Source organism: Xiphophorus hellerii, chromosome 7 (assembly GCF_003331165.1).
Source record: "Xiphophorus hellerii strain 12219 chromosome 7, Xiphophorus_hellerii-4.1, whole genome shotgun sequence".
In the NCBI taxonomy this organism is placed as follows: domain Eukaryota; kingdom Metazoa; phylum Chordata; class Actinopteri; order Cyprinodontiformes; family Poeciliidae; genus Xiphophorus; species Xiphophorus hellerii.
In genome coordinates, this window is record NC_045678.1 from 1664655 (window position 1) to 1688945 (window position 24291).

Genomic DNA, 24291 nt, shown 5'->3' on the forward strand with positions numbered 1-24291 from the left:
GAAATATGCACTAAACAAAAAAGTGTAAAACAACTGAAAATACCCCTTATATTCTAGTTTCTTCAAAGTAGCAACCTTTTGCTGTGATTACTGCTTTGCACACTCTGCATTTTCTTGATGAGCTTCAAGAGGTCGTCACCTGAAATGGTTTTCACTTCATAGGTGTGCCCTGTCAGGTTAATAAGTGGGATTTTTTGCCTTATAAATAGTCATGAAAATAAAGAAAACCCATTGAATTAGAAAGGTGTGTCCAAACTTTTGGTCTGTACTGTATGTTAGGTAATAAAATGTTTGGGGACCAAGAACACTGCCATGAAAAAAGTGAAATTAAAATGTCTTCTAAGGGGGTGGGGGGTGTCCAAAGTCAGTCCTCTAGGACAAATATCCTGTGGTTCATAACAGCTGAAATAACAGGTTTATAGTAGTTCCCTGCAGGTTCTGTTAACAAGCTGTGGTAGAGCTAGGACATAAGACATGCATGACACCGTGTCTATGACCGACTTATTCCAACAATCCAGGTATAGATGTTCCAAATTATAGAAGTTCTAAGAAAGCAAAAAAATATTTTTTTTTTCCTCTTAAAGAAATAGTTTGTAGTTGAAATTGTTTCTGAGGCTGCAGTCCCCCAGCGTCCATCATAATGTTGAACAGGTGGAGGTTTTTCCGACATAAACAGAACCTGAACCATCTCTTAGAACCACAGATTCACTCACTGTAGGAATTTTCAGTAATAAATGATGGCTTGTTTTGTTTTCTAAAGAGATTGAAAGGTTTTAGGACTAAAAGTTTTAAAGTGTTCCTTTAAATAAATGACAGATTATTTCCACCAGAGAGTTCCCTTGGACTTCACCTGTACTGTAAGCTGTTACTGAACAAGCAGCAGGGTGCACCATGGCATATGGGTTACTGGTTCATCACAGGGCCAACACAAAAACAGGTCAGATAATCAACCATGCACCATACCAATCATTTTTAATCAACTTAGAATCAGCAGTTAACCTGGCATGCAGTTGGGACGTCTATGGGACGAGGTAAAGCTCTGGGATGTGTAGTGCAGGGGTTCTTATATCGAGGCCTCAATGGCCTGTATCCTGCAACTTTTATCTGTGTCCCTGGTTCAATACACCTTAATCAATTAATCAAGATCTGGAGATGGATCTCTCTTCGTTCTGTAGTTTCAGGTTTGCTCTAATTCTAACCAAATATTTTTTTGCCTGAAGGTGAAATATGTAAATGTGTTAAAGAAATTTGTAGAAAGTGTTCAGTAATGGTTAAATATCAATAGACAAGACTAAAATACACCAAACTTCTCAGCATGCTGGCTGATTTTGCTTAGTGTATTATGGGGGTCTTCAGGATCTGAGGGCTTCCCACTGATCATGATACTCATACATTCTCACTGCTGCACAAGCAGATATACAGTGTCTTCGTATGTCTGTTGTCAAAACACAGCTGTGTCCAGAATCCCACTTTTTGCCCACAGGAGGACTGTATAAAGGTTTTACTCTAAGCGGCACCATGATGTATTTTTGATGAGTGACAATGGGAACAAATACAGGCAAACTTTACATGACTGACATCGTATTTGCTTACATCATGAAGCAAGATCTCAGGCTGTTCAGCCAGGCCTCCTTTTGTGGGGCTTATAGAAAGTAGTGATGGCAAAGTCAGCAGCTGAAATTTTAAATCATAAAGTGAAGATTTGTAATTGCAGAGTGGAGGAAGAAGTCAGGACAACTGAGAAATGTGAGGATGGGAGGTATAACTGAGAGCAGCAGCTCTGAAACTTGACAGTGATTTAGAACTGCTTTCTGCCAAGTCCAGCCTGCAGTGGTGAATGACCACTTGAAGAGAAGTGCAGCTTGAAAAATAAAAGTGAATCTTAAAACCTGAATCTTAGTGGATAGTTTCTGGACTAATGTACTGAATGTTTTTCCCCTCTCTCTCATTCCACATGTTGTCACATCAGTTCATGAACATTTGAAGTGTTTGTGTGTGTTTTGTGTTTTCTTGTTGGATTTAGTCTCTTTTGGAGTCTTTCTGTAACTGAAGCTTCACTGCTCATCATATGAGGTCTGTTCCAGTTTTCCTACATTTGACACCCAGCTCTGATGTCCAAACCTTCAGTCTGATGTGAGCCCATCAGAGGCATGTCGCCTCCTGAGCTAAACTTTAAGCTGCTGCGGCTGCTTCTCTCAGCCTGATCATGAAGCAGGTCAGAGTTTTCAGTTTCTCCTCCACTTTGGAAGAAACTCAGCATCTTCACCCAAGTCCTGTCTGGCTGATTCCGCTCCATTATTTGACAGTTGAACTCTGACCCACATACACCACTCTGAACCGCCGGCGTCTGTCTGCAAGTACCCTGATTGGATGGTGAGATTCACCGGGAGCGCGCACACGTGAACACGCTCGTTCCGTGTTTCTAGGAGACTCTTCCAAGTGCTCGCGCACATGAGCCGTGACCAATAGGAGGCTCGCATCGCGCGTTCCTGACAGAAGAGGGTGTAGTAAGTAGCTGAGTGAAGCTGAGACCCATTCACGTGAAAAGCTTCAGCAAATAGACAGAGTCGTTGAGCTCCGTTGGTGCCGCTAAAATTTTTGTTTGTGCTGCTTTGGTTTCTGAGATATTAAAAATATTTTTTTTAGGTCATCAAGAGGTCACCATCCCTCTGTCTTTCTCCAAAACAAATCAATGTGGGCTACTTGCTGCTTCCTTAGTGCAGGTTTGGCCCGTTAAATCTGTCATTTGTGCGGCTTTCCTTTATGAGACATCATGGACCCCCTGCATGTTATTGTTTACATCCGGAAACTTCGCACATGCGAGGGCAAACATTATTCTGTTAGTTGCCATCCATAGCAGCTCTGCCGGTAGAACAATTTCATAACAAAATGAAACCTGGAGATGTAGGTATTATTAATTTAGTGCAGTGCAAAGGGAAAAATAACGCAAAAAACCCAACTGTTTAACAACTCAAAGCCATCATAATGTCATAAAGGAAAGCTGCACTAATGATGGTTCTAACGGCACAAACTTGCACAAACGAAACACCAAAGAAGGAGAGAGTAGCCCACTTTAGTTTAATATGGAGCAAGACGGGGGGATGGTGACCTAAAAAATCATTTTTAATATCTCAGAAACCAAGATAGCACAAACGAACATTTTAACGGAACAAACCTGCACAGGAGCACCGAAAAACTTAAATCTTATGCTGAAATCTCTAATGCTGAAAACTTTCAAGTGGGTGGGGTGTCTGCTTCACGCAACTGCGAAGTGCGTGGAATGCGCGGCCCCGCTGCAGGTTGGAGTGGAAGAGGCTCTGCTGCTGTCTGCAAGCTGTCTGACCCGCAGGAGAGATGCGCTACATTCTGGTGCAAACTGCGCCAACGCTCTGAGGAGCTGCTGCTCAGAGACAGAACTCTGCTGCGTCACTTTCCTGTCCAGTTCATTCGTTGATGCCTTTGGATTTGTTATTCCTATTATCGGACATGATGTATGCGGGCGGAAGATTCTAGCGGAACGTTGGCCGGTGGGTTCTGCGTGTCCTTCTAGAAAAGGAGCAGACATGTATGCAGGACGCAAGAGGAGAAAACCCGTCCAGAGAGCGTGAGTTCCAATGAGTTTCTCATCTTTATTGTAAAATGTGTTTTAAAGGAGCGCAGACCAGTTGAGATGCACCTGCTGAGCAGAACTGTGCGTCAGAAGGCGCAAAGCTGCGACCAGACAAGTAGGAAAAGTAACGGTTGAGATTTTGTTTTTTTCTTAGTTCGCACTAATTTTGAAAGCCCCGATTATTCTGGGAAAATGTGGTTTTAGAAAAAGAAAAACGCTGGGAAAAATGTTTTCGTTGTAAAAAGAGATGGATCAGATCTCAGGCCTGCAGAGGCCTCAGCGTCCGACCTGCAGCTTCAGCTTCTTCAACAGAAATAAATAAATTAATCCATAAAAAGATGGAGGAGCAAAAATGCCTAAACATTCCATTCGTTTTAATAACTTTGTATTGGCTGTTTAGCAACATTTAGTTTGGACATCGGGATCCTTACGACGCCATTTTCCTCATGAACGTCCTTCAGAGGATCAGCTGCATCGCCCCTTTAGCTCCCATCCACTCAGCGCGCAGTGGCCTGGACAATATTACACACCTTTTATTATACTTTCTTTCAATATTTTCAGATGCATAAATGAAAACAATAAAATCTAAACTAACAGCAAATTGTAGCTCGATCAGTCAGAAATGTTCTTTATTTTAAAAGCTGCCTGTCATCAGCTTTTTTTATGAAGCGAAATGAATCCCTGACAGCGTCGCTTCACTGTCAGGGATTCAGCTGATTCAAAAATAAATTACACAAAAGATTTTATTGCAGCGGAATACAAAAAATGTCCAAGTTGAAAATGAAATTTAATCATTTCTTACTGTGAAAATGAGATTTTAGTCTGTGATGTTCTGAAAGCTCGGCTGTTATCTACCAAAAGCCCTGCAGTTCTTCTTCAACTCCTATTTATAACAGAACAATTTGATTCTGAACTGCATTGAAATAAGACATCTTGATATGGAAACAAAATATCTGAAGGTGCAATTTAATTTCCAAACATGATAATCTTTTCCCCAGAAACCAATAATACCAATGACAAAATACTATTAACATATAATTAATATATTATTTAAAATATGCTTAAAATATGATACTTTAGATCAGTGGTTTTCATGCATATTTCTCTATATGTTTTAATTTTACTTTGAAAAGTACGGAAAGAAAATTGGGACATATCATTATGTAGCTTTGCTCAGTTTCTGACAAATGAATGATGTATAGAAATTAGGAACTGACATTGCAATTGCTCATTCATAAGAAATTATAACAATAAGACAAAGATCAGTAACAGAATACAACAACTTTCTATGCCTTTTAAAGAACCCATAAAAAGTGAACATTCTGGAATCTTTACAACAGCTCATGGTAAAAATTTAAAAAAAATTCCCACCCTTACAGATTTCTTGTTTGGCTTTGATTGTCCCACCTAAATGTTTCAGATCAAACTGATTTTAATACCTGATAAAGATAATCTGAAATATAAAAATCTTTTTTCTAAAGATGTCATTAATTAGATGGCAGGGGGATCCATAGCAAACAATATGTCTCTCCTAAACCTGCTAACTAGTTGTTCCACCAATAACTCCCATCCAGATTTTGTGTTAACTAGAAATGACTTAACATCCCCAATAAGGGATTTTGGCCTTCTCTCCTTTACAGCATTGTTTTCATTTAGAGGGGCTCTCCAGTAATGCCTTATTAAGGGTCATACTACACTGTCTGACTAACCATACTTTGGCTAGGTCACTCCAAAACTTCACTTAGATTTTCTTATCCATTTAGTGGTGGTCTTGCTACTGGGCTTTCTATCATTGTCCTGCTACAGAATCAAAGTGTTATTGGCCTCCAGGTTCTGTTCTGATGGCTGGATGTTCTCCTGCATGATGTTCTGGTGGAAAGGAAACTTCATCACACAAACATCACCATGTTTGACTGTCAGTGTGATGGTCTGTTTCTGAAAATCCAGCTCTGTGAGCTCTGTCTTGCTTGGTGCAAGGTGAGGACCTAAATGCAGACACTCAGGCGAATTCATATGATGGTTGGTTTAATGAGGGGAGAGAACAGGTTAGAAAGATCAGCACACAGGGGACCATAAGGACAGTAGAATCCAGCAGCCACTGACAGCCAACAAGGAGTTTAAATACTGGTGACTGGATGGAAAACCAGTGGCTGAGAAATGAGGCCAGACAGGTAGACTGAAGAGAGAGAGAGAGAGGGTGAGGGAGAACAGGGGAACTATAGGGAAATGAAACTGAAGCAAATAACTAAACACAGGATCTAAAATAAGATATTAAATAAGATTAAAAAATCTTGAATAAACTAGGCTGGGGTAAATAATGACAATTAGATTAACAAAAGCAGAAATGTACAACTTGAAGGGACAAGCTCCGGTGTAACATGAGACATCCTCCTAAAGGGCCTGCTTTTGTCTCATTAGTCCACACATCTTTGGCATCATCAGAATGTTTTTTGGTAAATGTGAGACAGGCCTTTGGTTCTCTGGGTCACCAGTGGTTCTGGCCTTGGAGGCCATTTTGCCCAGTCTCTCTTACTTACTTCTTGACTTCTGACCTCCACCCAGTAAGTGAGGCCTGCAGAGTGTTAGACGATTTTCTGGGTAGTTTTGTGACCTGCTGGTTGAACCATCAATGTGTTCCTAGAATAACTGACTGGTATCTCCTGGAAAGGGTCATCACTGCTGTGTGTTTCCTCTGGCTGTGGATGACGACGCTCACTTTGATTCGCTGGCATCCCAGAGTCTTACAAATGGCTTTATAATCCTTTCTACACTGATAGATGTCAATGTCTCTGTATTTTTGCTGTTTTTATGTTTTATTTACTATATCTGTAGGTCAGTTAATAATTAAGCCTTGGTTTGGCTTGTGAAATCACCCCAACTTGAAAAAATGGAGTTTAATCACAGTTCATTTAGGATTTAATAAGAAATCAATCATTTCTTGTCAGACTGCCATGTTTGGATATAGATTTTTCTCCTTGAATGAATGAATTTATTGCTTAAAAATGTTTGTTTTTGTTTGCTGTGACTATGTATGTTGTATGTTGGAACGTAGCAATATAATAAATAAAGCTAAGCTGAAATGGGGGAATCACAATCAGATTATTTCACAAAATAATCAGATTTTTTATGTCTCATTCTTGTAGAGACAATAGCATTACTGAAATCTGAATAAAATAGTAAAGAACATTATTTTTTGACCCAATTTAAATATAAAAAATAACTGCAGATGAAATGATTGGACTTTGCCGTTGTGCTGGTGAGGATCAGAGATGCTCTGACTGTTGTTTGGTAGGAACACAGTTTTAATGCTGAATGGATGCAGAACATCCATTATTGTATGAAGATGACAGTCAGTTAGCTTAATTAAAAATAAATTAAATTATTCTAATATTGCTACTGTAGACACAGCAGCTGCTGTGTAACAATATACATGGGTCAATTTCTTTTATTACTTTGTTTTTTGATTATTTGGAGACAAAATTGGAATGAATTTGAACTGAACTCTTTAGTTGCCATCCTAAGAGTGAGAATGGTTACATTCGAACAGGTAAATGCAACTTGAAGCAGATGTTTTTTTTGTAGCAGTCTGAAAGGCTCAATATGAAACTTTCCCCTTCAAAAAATCTGATTTGTGCATCTTCCATATGAGGTACGATATCAGAATCAAATAGTTTGCAAAGCATCTGCAGTCTGAATGGCCATGTCATATTCCACCCGGCTTGACGTGAGACATGCTTCATATTCCTGCACCACAAGTAGCCAGCGCTGGAAGTCCTGGAAACTTGTGACATCACTGAGTCAAAAGTTGCTCGTAAGTTTTAGAATTAATCAAAACTTAAAATGACTAAAAACTAGCAGTTTGTGTTCCGTGATGAAAAAAAAAATACATGTGATATTTGTCCAGTGTAGGTGATAAAAGAAAAAAAAAAGGATTCCTGGTGAGTGACTTTAATTTACGTGACATGTAAGTCTATTTTATGATTCTATTCTATTCATTGTAAATCTCAAATTGTACACAGGACTTATGTATTTTCCAGTTTATTTGCAGATCTTGCAGTGGGGCTTTTCGATCGGGAGCCATTTCCTGTCTATGAACTTTAGAGAAGAAACACACACACTTTTTTGGTGGGGAAGGGATTTATGTTTATTTGCTTATCGACATTTAAAATACAAAACTATTGGTTGGTTGGTCTTTTGTGCAAAAAAATTGATTTTTGTCAGTTATTATAATTATTTGTCTACACCTTGTAGTCTATGATCCTGTAGTGTGGACTGGTTATATATATATATATATAAAAACTAACTTTAAAATCTTATTTATCAGCAGGGATATCTGGCTGCAACCCTTAAAAAAAATAAACACTGTAAAACTGTCACAGCTTGATGAAGAGACATGTGAACCACATGGTAACATGGAAGGGCCTGGGGGCCCGGAGGCTTGGGAGGCTGGGTGCTGTGACCAGACTTCTGGCCTGTTCTCTCACTTTGCAGCGATGATGAGTCATGGACGTCACCATGAATGAACTTGGAGTCACCATGACAGCTGCACCAAATGTACTGCCTTCTTGTCTTTGCTGGTATAATCCTCCATGCGTGATGCAGTCAGATCTCTGATCTAAGCAGCAGGAAGTCCTGCCCTCTGCTGAATTGGGAGCATGTGATTATCAGCTATTAGAGGCGTTCCTTTCTGAACCGGCTGCAGGAGCCTTCATCTTGGATCATGTCTACCCGGGTTAATAAGGACTGAACCCAAACTCAGTGCTGTTTAGTTGTTGGCATGCATGCATCCTCTTTGTGACTGAAATAAATATTCTCTTAATATTTAACATTTAAAAGCAGAATTTATTACCATATGTGACTGTAGTCACATGTGGGGTACTCCAAGGTTCAATCATAGGGCTGCTCTTATTCAATATGTGCTGCCACCAGCTAAGGTTGTACCAGGAAATAAGATTAGTTACCAAAGCTACGCAGATGATACACAGTTCTACATTACGATGTCCACAGGTGACTCTGAACACATACATGCACCGACCAGATGCTTAGAACAGATAAATGTGTGGATGTGCTAAAACTTTCTAAAGCTGAACAGAATGAAAACTGAAGTTATTATCTTTGGACCTATAGAGGAACAATCTAGAGTTACAGATCTAGAGTCAGCAGACAGCTTCAGTTATTACAGCTGGAAACTACAGATCAGCCTGAAAACTGGGTGTAGTGATGAACTGAACCTGAACCTGCAAAGTCATATAAAGACAGTTACAAAGTTGGCCTTCTGTCTTGGAGAACATTTCCAGGATTAAAGGACTAATACATTAGCAAGATCTAGAGAAACTCACCTATGTGTTTATCTTTAGTTGCAGAGTGAAGACTTTGATTGATAAAGCAAGTAATATAAATATTTATCCTAATTATTCCTTTCTCTAGCTTTTCTTCTATTCAGCAAGTCATCAGATGAAAACCTTAAGGCCTATTACATTATTTCATATGAATAAATGTATCTCTTTTTTTTCTTCTTTTTTTTCTATTCAAAGAGAACGAGTCATATAGACTGGACTATAAACATGAGTTATGATCCCACTTGTTTTATTATTATTATTTGCAGTTTTTTTGTGTTTTGTCTTTTGTAAGTATGAGTGTGAATGTGTGTTCCTATGGTTCTTTAACTGCCTGTCCTTGGTACACACTGTTTTCTGTGGTGATGAATTGTATGCATAATTACATTTTTGCTTTGATTTCACAATGTAAAAATGAATTCTATTAAAGGCATGCATATTATCCATTTGAACGTTAAGATTTTGATGCCAAAATTAACTGCTTGAGATGGGGTCTTACTTATAAGGTAAATACTCTTTCTGAAACTTGGTTAAACAGTAATATTTCAGATGATGGAATTATGAATGATAATATAATATTTAGAAAAGATGCAGCAGTAAAGAGGAGGAGGTCTTCTATCCTCAAATTTGACTGGAGAACTTATTTCTCAAACTGTCAATCCTTTGTTTGTTGAATGCCTTTTTATTAAAATTACTCTACATCAGAATAAACATTTTCTCATAGGAAATAAAAGTGCATTAACTCTAGACTGCATTATTGAAAAATATCATCCATCTATTTTCCAACATGATTATCTTTAGTGGGGTTGTGAGGTGTGCTGGTGGCTATCTCCAGAGATCAATCAAACTGACAGTCATGATTTTGGACTGTGGGAGGAAGCTGGATTACCAGAGAGAACCCACACACGTAATTTTGATACGGCTGAAAAACCACCTCATCCTACCACAAAAACCTTTTATTGAAAAACATTTTCTTAAATCTGGTATGTTTCCATTAAGTACATTTATTTTTGTTATTCCAGTTTGCGCAATTTCCTGGTCAATGGAAACACAGCTTATGACATCAACATCTTCCCATACATAATGATGGCCAGACGACATAGGAAATTTCACTGCTGTACGGTGGTGCCCAAGTCCCGTCTTCACAATCCTGCAACCTGCTCAAACACACCTGGATCCAATGTCTGAGTTCCCTTAGTAGTTCATTAGATTCAGCTGTGTTGGAGAAGGGATGCTTCTAAAAGCTGCAGGATGGTAGCGCTCAAGGACTGGACCTGGGCACCCTCGCTCTACACACAGTCTATAAAAGGCCCAGGTGGAAAAATTATTAGCTAAATTCAGTAGAACCACCCTTTGTTTGGACTTCAAGTGAATCTTCATTGCTGCAGACAAAGTGTTTGCATTAAGTAATGCTATTATTGAGTCACTGCTGCGGCATTTGAGAAGCACTTGCTTATTTTCCAAAGAACTGGTTTCCATTTGGTGTTAGGGAGGCTCCTTTAGGTCGCCACTACATTGCCTAACAATTTTGACAGTCTTAGTGAATAATCACATTACATATTTTATTAGTATCAAATGTTTAAAAATGTCTTACAGCTATGTATGTGTAACACAAGATCAAAAGTCAATATTGATGGGAATCACAATAGATTGGACTATAAACATTTTAAAACATAAATGTTTTAAAAACTGCTGTTTTAGCAGATGTTGGACAAATCTAAACTCTACCTAAGACTTTATCCGTCTGTCTATCAGGGTGAAACAGCCACCTGCTGAGGGAACAAAGTCAAATCCGTCCAAACGGCACAGAGACCGGCTGAACGGCGAACTGGAGCAACTGGCCAGCCTGCTGCCATTTCCTGAGGAGGTCACTGCTAGTCTGGACAAACTATCCATCTTACGGCTGAGCGTCAGCTACCTACGAGCCAAGAACTTCTTCTCTGGTGAGCTTACACACCAAATTGGGTTTCTGACATAATTTGATGTTTTCTTAGTTGTTTGTACTTCTGCCCTGCAACAGTGTCTTTAGTAAGAAACAAGAACTCTCCTGTGGCGTAAACATGGGGATAGTCTTGATGCTCTTTGCATTACTTTTCACTTTCTGTGGTGAACTTAGTCAATGTTTGTCTTATTTTTTTGTGTGGACAAACATGACAGCAGCTTTTAAGTGATGTGTAATTTAGAGTGTTTTTTTTTTTTTGCAGATGAAGCTGTTTTTGTGTTATATCTTGTGGAATATGAACATATATCTCATATCAGAGCTTTATGGAGGTAACCATGTATGCTGATGTTTAAACTGGTTTCAGTGAGCGTTCAGATGACACCTTTTAGAGATGCCATCTGACAGGATTGTTATTTATGGAGATGAGGAGTTTTAGGTAGGTTTCTTTTCCTTAAGAAGCGAACGGAGTAGCCTCAGAGGAGCTGTTTGTGTTTTCTCCACTGAAGACGTTGTAACTTTATGTGAAAACACTGCAATGCGGCCACTGGATGCTCTGGCAACATGAATAATGGAGAGAAACCGTGAAGTTTAAAGAATTTATGAAATGAAGGCAGAGCCATGTTTGTTTAAGGAAGCAGCTCTTTGAAATGGCTGTTTGGACCGAAGCAGACAGGATGCAGCTGCACTGATGTGAGCAGTGCTTCTTCTCTGCTGTGTGGCTGCTACTTCTATGAAAACAGATAGCTACATGTCTGCAGTTTTTCAACCTTTGACAGAGTAATGCAAAACCATTTCACATCTATTTGGCTTCTGAAGATGTCACATAGAAATATTGACATTGGAGTCCAAACTGAATAATCAAAGTGTAAACTATGAAACGAGCTCTTGTCTATCAACGGTAGCGTACTTCCTGCTGTCTTTAAGTAACTAACAAGCTCAGGGCTGTTAGATTAGGGCAGCAGATTTGCTGTGCAGCACTCAGGACCATGTGGCCGTTGCTCCAGGCTTTCTGACAAACCCAATGTAATTAGTTGTGTGTAAACAGCACTAATTCTGTGTTTCAGTTGTTTCCAGAGACCGGCTGATCAGCTAAGGCTTAGCTGGGATGCACTCTGGAATTGGTTTGGTGTTTACAGGAGCTGTGGAACACCAGGAGCATTCATCAACTTTTAAAACATGGCCATAGGCTTAGGTGGTTTGTTGTGTTTGCATTAAAATGTGGTGCCAGAGGTGGACAGAGCTGTGGTGTATATTCTGGCAAATAGAACTATCCCACCAGGTGGCCATGTTTGTTACAGTTTGGCGCTGCAGAGGCAGAAAGGATCAACCCATGTTTAAAATAAAAGTAGCATTAAAACCCTAAGTGATAACTAGAATGATAAAGTAGTTTTTATTGTCTACCAAATATAAACATCACAGAAAAATCGACTAGCAAGGAGCACAGTGTTATTGTAGCCTAATGCTAAGTCAGGTAACCTTTTGGTGAATGTTATAGAGCGTATTATCTGGCTTGTCTGTTTTAAGTTGTTAATCATTACTTGAACTATAAATATTGCTGCAAAAGGCCTAAAAGCATCAATGTAGTAGATAAACATCCTGGAAACCTTCACAATAAGAGCCAAAAATTATATGAACTCCAAGCAATGCTGCGGACACTATAGTCACCATAACAATAGAAAAAAACAGTAGTCAATAGTTTTTTTCACTGTTGATGTCAAAAAACTATTGGTTGATTGACAATAGTTGTTGCTTATGCATATTTTGATGACTATACCTTTTTATTTCTTAATTATTTTAGCAGAACTTACAAGTGATGTTCTTCAAATGAGAGTGAATATGTACATGTACTGTAACTCTCTACATGTTGCATACAGCATGTCAGCTGTCATAGCAGCAGGTATTAGTGTCCTCAGTGTACTCTGAGTGTAAAAGAGCAAAGCCAAATGATTTAGGAATTGACAAATGGACTGAAAGGTTTTGCTTAGCCTTCCTGCAGTCTTAGCGCAACAATTAGGAAGAGCATGGAAAATGTCATGGTGGGACAGAAGGGAAGAGTTTAGGTTTGACCATTACTTTCCGAAACCACACACAAAAAAACATTGTAAAAGCTCACATGGGGTAAGTGCGACCCTGGTGCACCACGCACAAAGTAAAAATCTCACGGGGCCTAAATGACCACGTCACTTCCCTACTCTACAGCTGGATCACCACTACAAAGCCTGCCACAAACGCTAAGGCTAGTTAGCATGACCACCCATGATGGTGGATAAACAGTTTCCCTGGAATGGTATATTGTTTTATTGGAAAACAGTGTTATGCAGCATTTTCTAATAGTCTGTGGGTTAGGCTTTTGCACTCACTGAAAGTATGGAAAAGTTGAAGGGGACAAATACTTTTGCAAGCCACTGTATGTTCATCATAAACTCAGTGCAATGAGAGGTTTTATCACTGCCATTCTTAATTGAGCAGAGCAGAATAATTCACACTAACACAATCATTTATGTTTGTACAGCAATGATCAATGCTCACTGACACAGATGAACAGAATTATGTTGTAGAAACTTATAAAATAAGCATCAACATATTTAAAAACACAGACACAAAGAGAATATGTCACTTGTCATTTCTGTTAGACTGCCAATGTTGGTTCTTATCTGGACAGTAGTTCCTGATTAGCTGCAAATAGGTGCAGATTAACACCTGAACTGAGCCTAACCTGACATAAGCCTTTAAGGCAGCATGCCGTCTAATGTCTCTTCTCTCTGTGATCTTTATTACAGTGATTCTTTGGTGATGCTGCAGCTTTAGGTACAAACAAATTTTTTTCACTTGGAAACATTAATGTGCAAATGTTATTAATTGAAACAAATCAATAAATGTACTTATAGAAAATCATTGAGTTATTTTAAACAGTATGTTTGTATTGGAGACATGTTTACTCACTGAAAATGATGAACACCCCCCCCCCCACCAATATATGTATGTACAGTAGGTGATGTATATGTATATATGGTCGTGGGTAATTTTCACCATGCTGATTTGAAAGTAATGCTCCCTAAATTCCACCAGCACATTAAAAGTTGAAGAGTACAACTTTTAATGTGCCCTTGCACCCTTCAATAGTTCCCCTTGCTTGTTAGCTATTTATAATCTACTCCTAGTTTCTTACACTTTGAATTACTTTTTATGGTAACAAAAATGAACAACTTAAAACTCAAGAATTATTAGTTTTCAATGATTGCAGAATTGAAAGTTTAGGCACTAACTTGAGCCAGAGTGATGTAAACCTGCCAGCAGACAGCCAGTGTTGCTTGGTCAGTGGAAGTTGAAGCGTCTGTCTGGACGTCAGGAGGGATGCAAAGTTTGCTCTGTGACTTTTCCCGTCTGATTGCAGATATAAAGGTGATTCTTAAAGCAATCTGTTAGACCTCATGGCATCTTCATCCCCCTGCTTTGTGATGTAACCTGACTGTGGGTGAAGGATCTGATCTAATCATCAGCATCACTCTGCAGCTGAGCAGTCAGTGCCAGGGAACCCTTCCTCTTCATAGGCTTAACATGTTGGCCTAATGCTGTCTGCACATGTAGCGCCGTTTCATAATTCATCTGATCTGACAGTGTTGCATAAACAGACTGCTGCTAAAGCAATATTTCTTATATGGTTAATCTGAAAATAAAGTATTTTCTTCTAACCTATCAATGCATCTGTGTGTGCTGTTTTTCAGTTATGGACTAGGTTTAGGACTGATGTGTGAATTGAGTTCAGGTCAGGGTTAGGCTGTAGAAATGAATGAAAACTGAATGTTAGGCAATGCAAAGTCCTTGTGAAGGTAGCAAGACATACTACAGTACAGACCAAAGGTTTGGACACACCTTTTAATTCAATGAGTTTCCTTTATTTTCATGACTATTGACATTGTAGATTCACACTGAAGGCATCAAAACTATGAATAACACATGTGGAAATATGCACTAAACAAAAAAGTGTAAAACAACTGAAAATACCCCTTATATTCTAGTTTCTTCAAAGTAGCAAACTTTTGCTGTGATTACTGCTTTGCACACACTCTGCATTTTCTTGATGAGCTTCAAGAGGTAGTCACCTGAAATGGTTTTCACTTCATAGGTGTGCCCTGTCAGGTTAATAAGTGGAGTCTCTTGCCTTATAAGTAGTCATGAAAATAAAGAAAACCCATTGAATTAGAAAGGTGTCCAAACTTTTGGTCTGTACTGTATATATATATATATATATATATATATATATATATATGCACTTGTGTGTGTATGCTGAGCTGTGACAGCCCTTTGGAGGAATTCCAGGACAACGTGTAGGGATTGGGCTGGAAATGTAAGCAGCACCAGCTCAAAATGTTCCAGTTAATCCTGTTGTAGTTTGTATGATGAACAAATTGAAAGTGGTGAAATATTTGCTAATATTTGCAGTGTTTTCTGGATCATTGAAAACTGCAGGGCAGCCTTGAGTTGATATTTTTCATTTATGTGCTGATTAAAACTAGTGATCAATGGATTGATAAACATTGCCCAGAATTTCAGTTGGTTCAGTATTCTGAGTGCATCATCTCCAGATCCATCTCCGCACAGCGAATAAGACCTGTTGCTAAAAATCTTTTCTTGCTAAACTTGTGAAAACTTGTGCAGCATCCTTCACTCTGAGGTCCAGCTCTACTTCCATCCTTTCCACTCCTCCTCCATGAAACTCAAATCTTTCAGTTACCATGGCTACCGGCTCTGAATTGCCCTATGGACCTGCACCCAGATTTATTCATTCTAATCTCAAAACCACTTGTTGAGAAGGTCTTACCCTAAATGATTTCTATATTTTCTCTCCTACCACAATGCCTTCAAGTCATTTCTGCATGTATTTTCAGTTTGTAGTCTTTTGGTGACTTTGAGTCTTCTGTGTTTTATTACTTCAATGTTGCTTTTATTTTTTGCTTCTATTTGTTGCTCCCAATGTAAGATTACCTTAGAAAACCTATCAGCATTTTAATTCTTATCTTGGTTGTGTTTCAATGTATTAAAACATGAGCCCAGATATTCAGGCTCAGCCTTCTGCCTTCCAAGACAATCTGCTGGTTTGACTGTAATAATCTGCAGAAAATTTCCACTTCCACCAAAAGGACCCCGACTATCTGTTATCTTTGCATCAGACTATCAAGTACCTTCTACTATCGTTGTACTTTTATTTAATAAATGGTTTAATTCAGATTTGGGAAAAAAAATCATTAATGGAGATGACGATTGTTTAATAGTTTTATGAGAAAAGGCGAGTTTGTGTGTCTGCTACCTACAGACAAAAGCTTAGAACAAGAAGTATCACCAGAACCTGATAAAATGTGGCAAGCTGTGTTTTTTTGGGGTCACTGCTTACATGTCAATCAGGGCGCAATGGCAACCATCCCCTAACATGTCCTGACACCAGTCTATATTCACCACAGGAGGTGACTGGGCAGGTCAGAAAAAAGCAGTTTGTTGAAGTCCTAAAGAAGAATGATGAAGTTGCACCAAAACCTGGGCAGCAATGCATAACTCATTATTCATGCAAGCAGTGCAGCTCAAATTTGAGCTCATTAGGAGTAATGTAACCTCTTTTACTGACTTCCTAATCAACCAGGATGGCTTAATTTCAGGGACTGAGCAAACACAATTAATGTGTAAATAAATAAATAAGTGTGTATGCAGTTTTTTGAAAATCCAAAAGCTACTCAAACAGCTTAAAAACAGAATAAGCTTAAAGATTAGGCTGGTTACACTTCCAACTCAAATCCTATAGTATGTTTTCTGGTATCTGCTTGGACTCTTAACATTGCACCATCCCTGACATAGATTTCTTGTTAACCTTATGTTCTTAAAATAAAAGATCTGACCCAGAATTAGTTATCCCATCACGTCATACTTCAGCCAGTGGGTCAGGGGTCTTCACGGGTCATGACTTAGTGGTCTTGGGGGATCAGAGATCAATTAGTCCTGCAACCTTTCTCATCCCTCCATCCTGTCACTTGAGCAGAGAGGTAACTAACCATTAGTCATAAGTAAGAGTTATCAGATTTGTGGTGCATAGAAGCTGAATGCTGCTTCTCCATGTTTGGTTCTGGTTCTGGATGAAGAGCTGACCAGAACCAGAACCTGAGAGGTCTGGAAGGTTGATACAACAACAGCAGATCTTTAATGTATTGTGGTGCTAAGCTGTTCAGTGATAAACTGACAGTATTTTAAAGTCTATTCTCTGAGCTGCAGGGAGCCAATGTAAGGACTTTAGAACTGGGTGATATGCTCTATCTTCCTGGTTTTAGTGAGAACACCAGCAGCAGCGTTCTGGATCAGCTGCAGCTGAAGGAATGATTTTTTTTAGATACACTGTGAAGACACTGTTGGAGAAATCAATGCTACTAAAGATAGAGACACATACACATTCTGGCAGTCACTGCAGAGCTTGATACACATGCTGGCATGTGTGTTTGTCCCTACAGTTGCCCTGAGCAGTCAGAAGGGAGCCGCTGGAGCCAGAGGGAACAACGAGAAACCAGGAGGTGGAGAGAAGCAGGTGTGTGAAGGAGAGCTGCTGCTGCAGGTCAGTACTTCACCTCATACAGGATGGATCTGTTTGTACCATTCTGTACATCTACTTTTACAGTTTATGAGTTGTTAGGTTTTTTGAAGGGTGTGTATAGTGATGATTGGTTCTGGCTCTCATGTTCCCTTGTGACCTTGCCTGCCTTGCTCTGAGAATTTAAAATGTTTCACTTTACTCAAACAGATCAGATCTTAAGCACAAAAACTGGATAAACTTAACTTCACAATAATGAACGTCAGATGTATTCAACTGAAATGAAACAGGTTATCATTTAAAATATTTTATCCAATTTGAACTGAGTTGAGTGCTGCTGTCGACGGTTTTCTGTCGTTTTATAAATGAGTATTTTCTGCACATTTCCATTGCTTCATCCCGATTGGTCCTTTTCAGGGCCAGCTCCAGAAGAAAGACTCAGTGGCTGGTTGCTAACGTGTGTTGGGAAGATAACATTGTGTCACCTCCCAGCTGTGTTACTGTTGAAGTGTTTAAAACTGTTGGTCTTATTAAACTTGAACATGTTTTGAAGAAAACCCACGAGAAGGTGGTTCAGAGAGCTAATCTCATGGGGCTTCTGTGTTTCTCTTTAGTGCCTGTGTCACTGAATAGAACAAGCTCACTGGCACAGAGGTCTTTTGGGTTTTGGTGCAGTCATTTAATCGATTTTCCACTCCAGTTCCTTCAAATGTGCATCAGCCTGGCATTCCAGGGAAATGGAGGGAGAAGGCTGCCAAATATTCTCCAACTGGAGCAGGAAGGTTTAGTTGTACCATTCCTCATATTGGTAATAATGAGAATACAAAGCTCATTTAGAGAAACAATATTCCAATCAAGTTATGGCTGGACATTAAGAATTTTCCTGGCTGAACCTGTGTTGAACCGGTTTGCTTTGACATCAGATGAGAGGAACTGTGAGCCATCCAGGCAGTCAACTCAGCTTGTAGGAAATCTTTGAGATTTCTCCTCTGTGTGCCTGGCTTAACAACCAGGGGAGGCGAACAGAAACACATATGAACAACACTTGAACCAAAATGCTCTCATGAAACCTGATGACCTCTTTGTTGACTTTTCAATTGGAGTGTTGCAAGTCACCTCTTCATCTGCAGACTGAGTCCCATGATAAGCAGCTGGGAGATGAGTGGGTACTGTATCAGTGTGAGGCCATGTAGCCTCAGTCATATCAGTGCTGCCAGCCCTCTCTGTGAGCTGAAGGACTGAGCTACTCTATGTGGCTGATTGACATTTGCAGTCTTCTGTTTGTTTTGGATGAGATGTGGTAGATCACGAGATGAGTGTTTACTGTCTAACCCTACGTTGCAGGACAGTGGTGAGCACAAATTGGTTTAGTGAGGTGAAAAAATCTGAGCATCTGTTTTTGTGTGATAAACAGCATACATTGATTCAACATTGATTCAGTTTGATTGCATTGATTGCATTTCAATCATTCGAATTCAACCACAAAACAACATTGATTCAATGACATCTTTTCAACATTAATTGGCTACAATTGAATGATAGTCTGATGGTTAATCCATCATCAATCGTCAACCTTAACCAGAACAAATCTTTTTGACCATAATTCAACATTGAATTATCATCGCTTGCTATTTGGGAAGTCTCTCTCTCAGGTTTTAATTCAATTTGTGAGTAGATCATCTGAATATGTGTTTGTGTGCGACAGGGGTCTCAAACTCCAGTCCTCAAGGGCTGCTGTCCTCCAGTTTTTAGATGTGCCACAGGTACAAAACACTGGAATGAAATGGTTTAATAACCTCCTTCTTGTGTAGATCAGTTCTCCAGAGCCTTGCTAATGACCTAATTATTCTATTCAGGTGTGGTGAAGCAGAAGCACATTAAAAGTTGCAGGACAGCGGCCCTTGAGGACTGGAGTTTGACACCTGTGGTGTACGTGCTTAGAAATGTGATGTTCTAGTATGGCCTGGTTTCTGACATGTTGATCCAATTCCACTAGTGTCATATAAACCAAGGGTGTGTGGCTTTTTGTCCTGCAGGCTCTCAATGGGTTTGTCCTGGTCACTACTGCAGATGGGACCATTTTCTATTCCTCTCACACCATCCAAGACTACTTGGGCTTCCATCAGGTATTCTTCACCTTGAATCTGCTCTATTTGGTGGTGAATGTCAGAACCAGAGTATGGAGGCAGGGGGAGCAGAGAGCAGAGGGTAGGTTACAACCCTCAGAAGTGTTTAAGAATTATTCTACCGGTGGAAGATGAAGGTATAAGCAGGCAGAATAAAACAATCACTTATAAGCGATTCTGTGTAGACACACATGAAAAAAGTCTGTTATGCAGTTTATTTGCCACCAGTCATTGGTTTAGCGTTGTAAGGCTGATACTTAAATCCAGATGAGTTTATGTTCAATATGTGGGTGGGATAAGCTAAAGGTTGTTCCTTTTAGATGTCTATCACTGCATTTTCTATTTATATCTTGATTTTTCTTATTAGAGCCACAGGAACAGCTGTGCTCTACAGAAAACAGTATGGTGGTGCATCCTAAGATCCCAACATAAACTGGCCAGAGCACCAAATTGAGCATGCATAGCTGCTTTTCTCTTTAGCTGGAGCCTCTGGGGGTTATGTGACTATGACGTTGTCTTTGCTATAACTAGTGATTGTTCCATCACTGGAGCCCACATCCCAAACTCAGCAATAATCTATCTAAAGCAGGGGTCTCAAACTCCAGTCCTCGAGGGCTGCAGTCCTGCAACTTTTAGATGTGCCTCTGCTGCACCACACCTGAACAGAATAATTAGGTCATTAAGGCTCTGGAAAACTGATCTACACAAGGAGGAGGTCATTAAGTCATTTCATTCCAGTGTTTTGTACCTGTGGCACATCTAAAAACTGCAGGACTGCGGCCCTCGAGACCTGGAGTTTGAGACCCCTGCTTTGGATAGACTGTTATGCAACAACCACAACCACACCTGGTTGCTCAAACACTTATTATTATTATACTTATTATTATTATTATTAGAAAACTGTTATGTTTTCTCTGACTGTTCCCCTGATCTAAAGTAATTCTGCGTGTTCATGTTAATGTATCCTGGTTTTCTTTAGAGATTTGGGAACCCACATTTTCTAAAACAACTTGCTACATTTCCACTGGAGGCAGGAAGGACCTCATGGTTTGAAGTTCCTGCACAGATGTAGAAAACATTGCCCCAAGCCAATCTCAAACCACTTTACACTCCTTCATACCCCATGTCACATTGTTGTGCATTTGTGGGGCATTTCAGTGGTGCAGGAAGACACTCTGTGTCTTTTATGATTGTGTATCGTCTTTCTACTTGTCTCATGTACTTGGTTAATTCCTTCACATATTTATTTCTTTCCTCGTTAGACTGATGTCATTCACCAGAGTGTGTATGAGCTTGTCCATACAGAGGACCAACAGGAACTGAGAAGAAACCTGCACTGGGCTTTGAATCCTTCCCAGGCTGCAGGATCTGCCATGTCCCAGGACTCCCCCCAAGGTGACCACTCTCCTCTCATCATGAGTTTATGATTTGTAGAGTCTTGATAAGTCTTTGCACTGTACAAACAGAAACAAGCTCGATCATCTACTCTTATTATTTTTGTTTTCCTTTCTTAAGACATTTGGGTTTTTATACTTCCTAAGACTTGATTGAGGGTGACACATTCTTACATGTGTTGTTTGATACTTTACATAGTTTTACAAAACTGTTAAATCAGTTTCTGTGTACCCAATGCTCTGGAGGTGCATTTTGGTTCTAGCTTTTTACCTCTGAGAACAAACAGCCAGACATCATTATGAGATGGTTAAGCACACAGCATTAAGCTGTGAGGCCAGCCCCGGCTCCAATCACATGACTCCGTAATCTTCACTGTGGCTTATGAGTTGAAGTGGTCCTAGATCTGTATGTAGGTTTTAAGATGCTTATGTGTGTGTGGGCGTGTGTGTATGTGTGTGTGTGTCCCTTTTGGTGGGGATCTTTGTATTTAGGCTCAGATCGACAGTTCTAACACAACCAGGGTGCAGCTTGTCTGAGGAACACCTGGTTGCTCAATATATTCAGAGAGATGCAACTTATACAGAACAAAGTCCAGCTCAATATGAATATGAATATGAAGTCCATCACCTCAACACATGAAACATCTCAGACCTGTGAGCTAAAACTGAATTCAGGAATGCCTTTGTCATAAAACAAACTACCAATAACGGAACGTTCCAAAAATGAGAAACTAAAATCAAGAAAGTTGTTATTTCAGGGGATTTTCAAAAATAAAACATAAGAATTGGATGTGTTTTTGTTGCCATAGAGATGGAACCTGACAGCAGCTCTTCTTTGGTCACCTACAACCCCAAGCAGCTTCCACCAGAGAATTCCTCCTTCTTAGAGAGGAATTTTGTGTGTCGCTTCCGCTGCCTGCTAGATAACTCCTCTGGCTTCCTGGTGAGTTACACAGACTGGAGACCACAGGCCAGTGTTGCTTCAGGAGTATCTGCCTGTTTTAGCAAAGGTTTGGATAGTATATTTCAATGAAAGATGCACAGAAATATACCAGGAGGTACCTTTCTTGTATTGAAAATGGATGAATATCCCTCCAATTTACAATTTTTTTAGCTAAATAATTTGTTTAAAGAGTAAAATATGACATCTTGAAAATCAAAGTGTTTTAACTTCATACTTCACTCTATTCAGAATTCTTCTATTTATCCAGAAATCACTTCTTATATTGACAATCTGAGACTTCCTGATGTAAAATGGCAACATTTTCTCTTTATGGTTGAGAATGTATGGAGTATATGGATGTGCAGAGGAATTAATAAAGATGAAGAGTTATTGTATGGGTTTTTTAAAGAAAGCCACATTAGTTTATAGTCACACACAAAAGGATGGGCCTGTGAGTTTGAGAGGATGTTCTTCTCGTGTAAATTTGCTTCCTCTGCAGGCTCTGAACATCCAGGGCAGGCTCAAGTTTCTGCATGGACAAAACCAGCAGCAGGAAAATGGAGGGAAGGGCACAACTCAACTTGCCCTTTTTGCCATCGCAACTCCTCTGCAGCCTCCGTCCATCCTGGAGATCAGGACCAAAAATATGATTTTCAGGACTAAACACAAGCTGGATTTTACACCCTTGGCCTGTGATGCTAAGTAATGTCACCTTTTACTGCCTTTATTGGTCTCATGCCCATTAGCTGCTTTCTATCTACTAGTGTAAATTGTTGCAGCATACATTAGCATAGCACACATTTTAGCACATTTTTGCTAAATTGTGCTAAAATGTGTGCTATGTTTCATAGCACACATTTTAGACTATCAATTATTAATGGTTCAAATGGCTTTCTTGCTTGGAAGATTTGAATCATATTGTTCAATTTCCCTGGAACAAAGTTTTGTTAATTGAGTGTTTGTTGTTTTGTTTTGTTTGTCTTTCAGAGGGAAAATTGTTCTTGGGTACACTGAGGCTGAGCTACGAGTTCGAGGATCTGGCTATCAATTCATCCATGCAGCCGATATGTTGTACTGTGCTGAGAACCATGTCAGAAGTAAGGACATATTAATGTCAAGTCCACCAATACGAGAGTTTTGTCTACCAATGCATTATATGGTTTTCCTACAAGCAGGAAAATGTTACCCCATGTTACCGTTTACTTGGTTTGTCATTTGCCACATTAACTGCTTGTTCATTTACTATTAAACAGCAGAGTAATAAAGAAGGGGACACACTGGTCATGTTGCTGCTTCAGTCTTTTATAACCAACTGAGCTGTTTACTTCTGGAACCAGTTGCACGTTGGACTGAGTCCAACATGCAAGGACAGAGTCATTGCATGTTGGGAAAACATCTCTATGGAGGTGCTCAGACTAGCTCTGTCAATAAGTAGCTAATAAATGAACAGAATGTTTGCTCCTTCTATGTTTACTGCAGAAAGAGATTTGCTGACCTTTTTAATTCCTCTCAAACATTAGAACATCTGTCTGATGTTTCATCACAGTTTAATTCAGTTTTGTTGCCCCTTCTCTGTAGCTGATAGTTGCTTATCATCAAAGTTTTTCACTTTTGTTTTTTCTTTTTTGTTTAAAGAGGTCCCTGAAGACTCTACCCTGGATGTACTTACCATGTTAAAATAATATAGTCATAGTTTCAGTCTTCTAGCAGCAGCTCATTGTTTTGATTCTTATACATGGTTGTTAAGTTGTGTGTCTGCAATGCTGGTGTGAAAACTTGTGTAACATCTTGTGGTTGTTTACACAAGTAGTTAATTTTAGTTAATTTTGTACCAATTTATACAGGAATGATCATCTTTAACAACTTTTATTATTGAATTGAAATATGGATTATTTTGACCCTAGTTCATGGCTTTGTACACAGTTTTGGAGTTCTATACCAGGGCAGTGAAAACCTTTGTCCTTCTCCTTCAACCAGGAACAAGGTCTCTAATCAAATGTAGTTTTAAGTTTAATTTGTCAGGGTATACTCAATGTCACATGTCCAACATCAACTTTTGGTACAGACAGAAGCATATTGCTCTTTTACCCTTTGCCCTATTACAAAAGTTGGGACGGTCAGGTCCAGTGTGTTCAGACAGCTTTCATAAGTAATCCTGCTGGATTAGAGAACAGATTGAGTGAAGCTGTGGAGCTGCCAGACTAAAGGATACATCCCATAAATCCACAACATGGGCAAAGTATTAGAGATGATACATTCAGCAGCAATGACAACAAGACAAATACACTTGGGTTGAGACACTGTCTGACAGATGTGCAGTCCAAAGATCTGTGCAGAACAACAACACTACTGGGAAACACTAATTCCCTGCA

General features: G+C 39.4%; 1 protein-coding gene across 1 annotated transcript in view; it reads left to right on the forward strand.

Annotated features, from left to right (window-relative positions):
• Positions 1-3304: 3304 nt before the first annotated feature.
• Positions 3305-24291, forward strand: part of LOC116723743 (aryl hydrocarbon receptor-like) — a 31629-nt gene continuing 10642 nt past the window's right edge. The window contains exons 1-8 of the mRNA XM_032568858.1: positions 3305-3604; positions 10702-10889; positions 17380-17480; positions 19493-19582; positions 20845-20977; positions 21786-21919; positions 22419-22621; positions 22907-23016. Coding sequence (XP_032424749.1) covers positions 3564-3604; positions 10702-10889; positions 17380-17480; positions 19493-19582; positions 20845-20977; positions 21786-21919; positions 22419-22621; positions 22907-23016 — 1000 coding nt within the window. The 5' untranslated portion in view covers positions 3305-3563. The remainder of the gene's footprint in view (positions 3605-10701; positions 10890-17379; positions 17481-19492; positions 19583-20844; positions 20978-21785; positions 21920-22418; positions 22622-22906; positions 23017-24291) is intronic.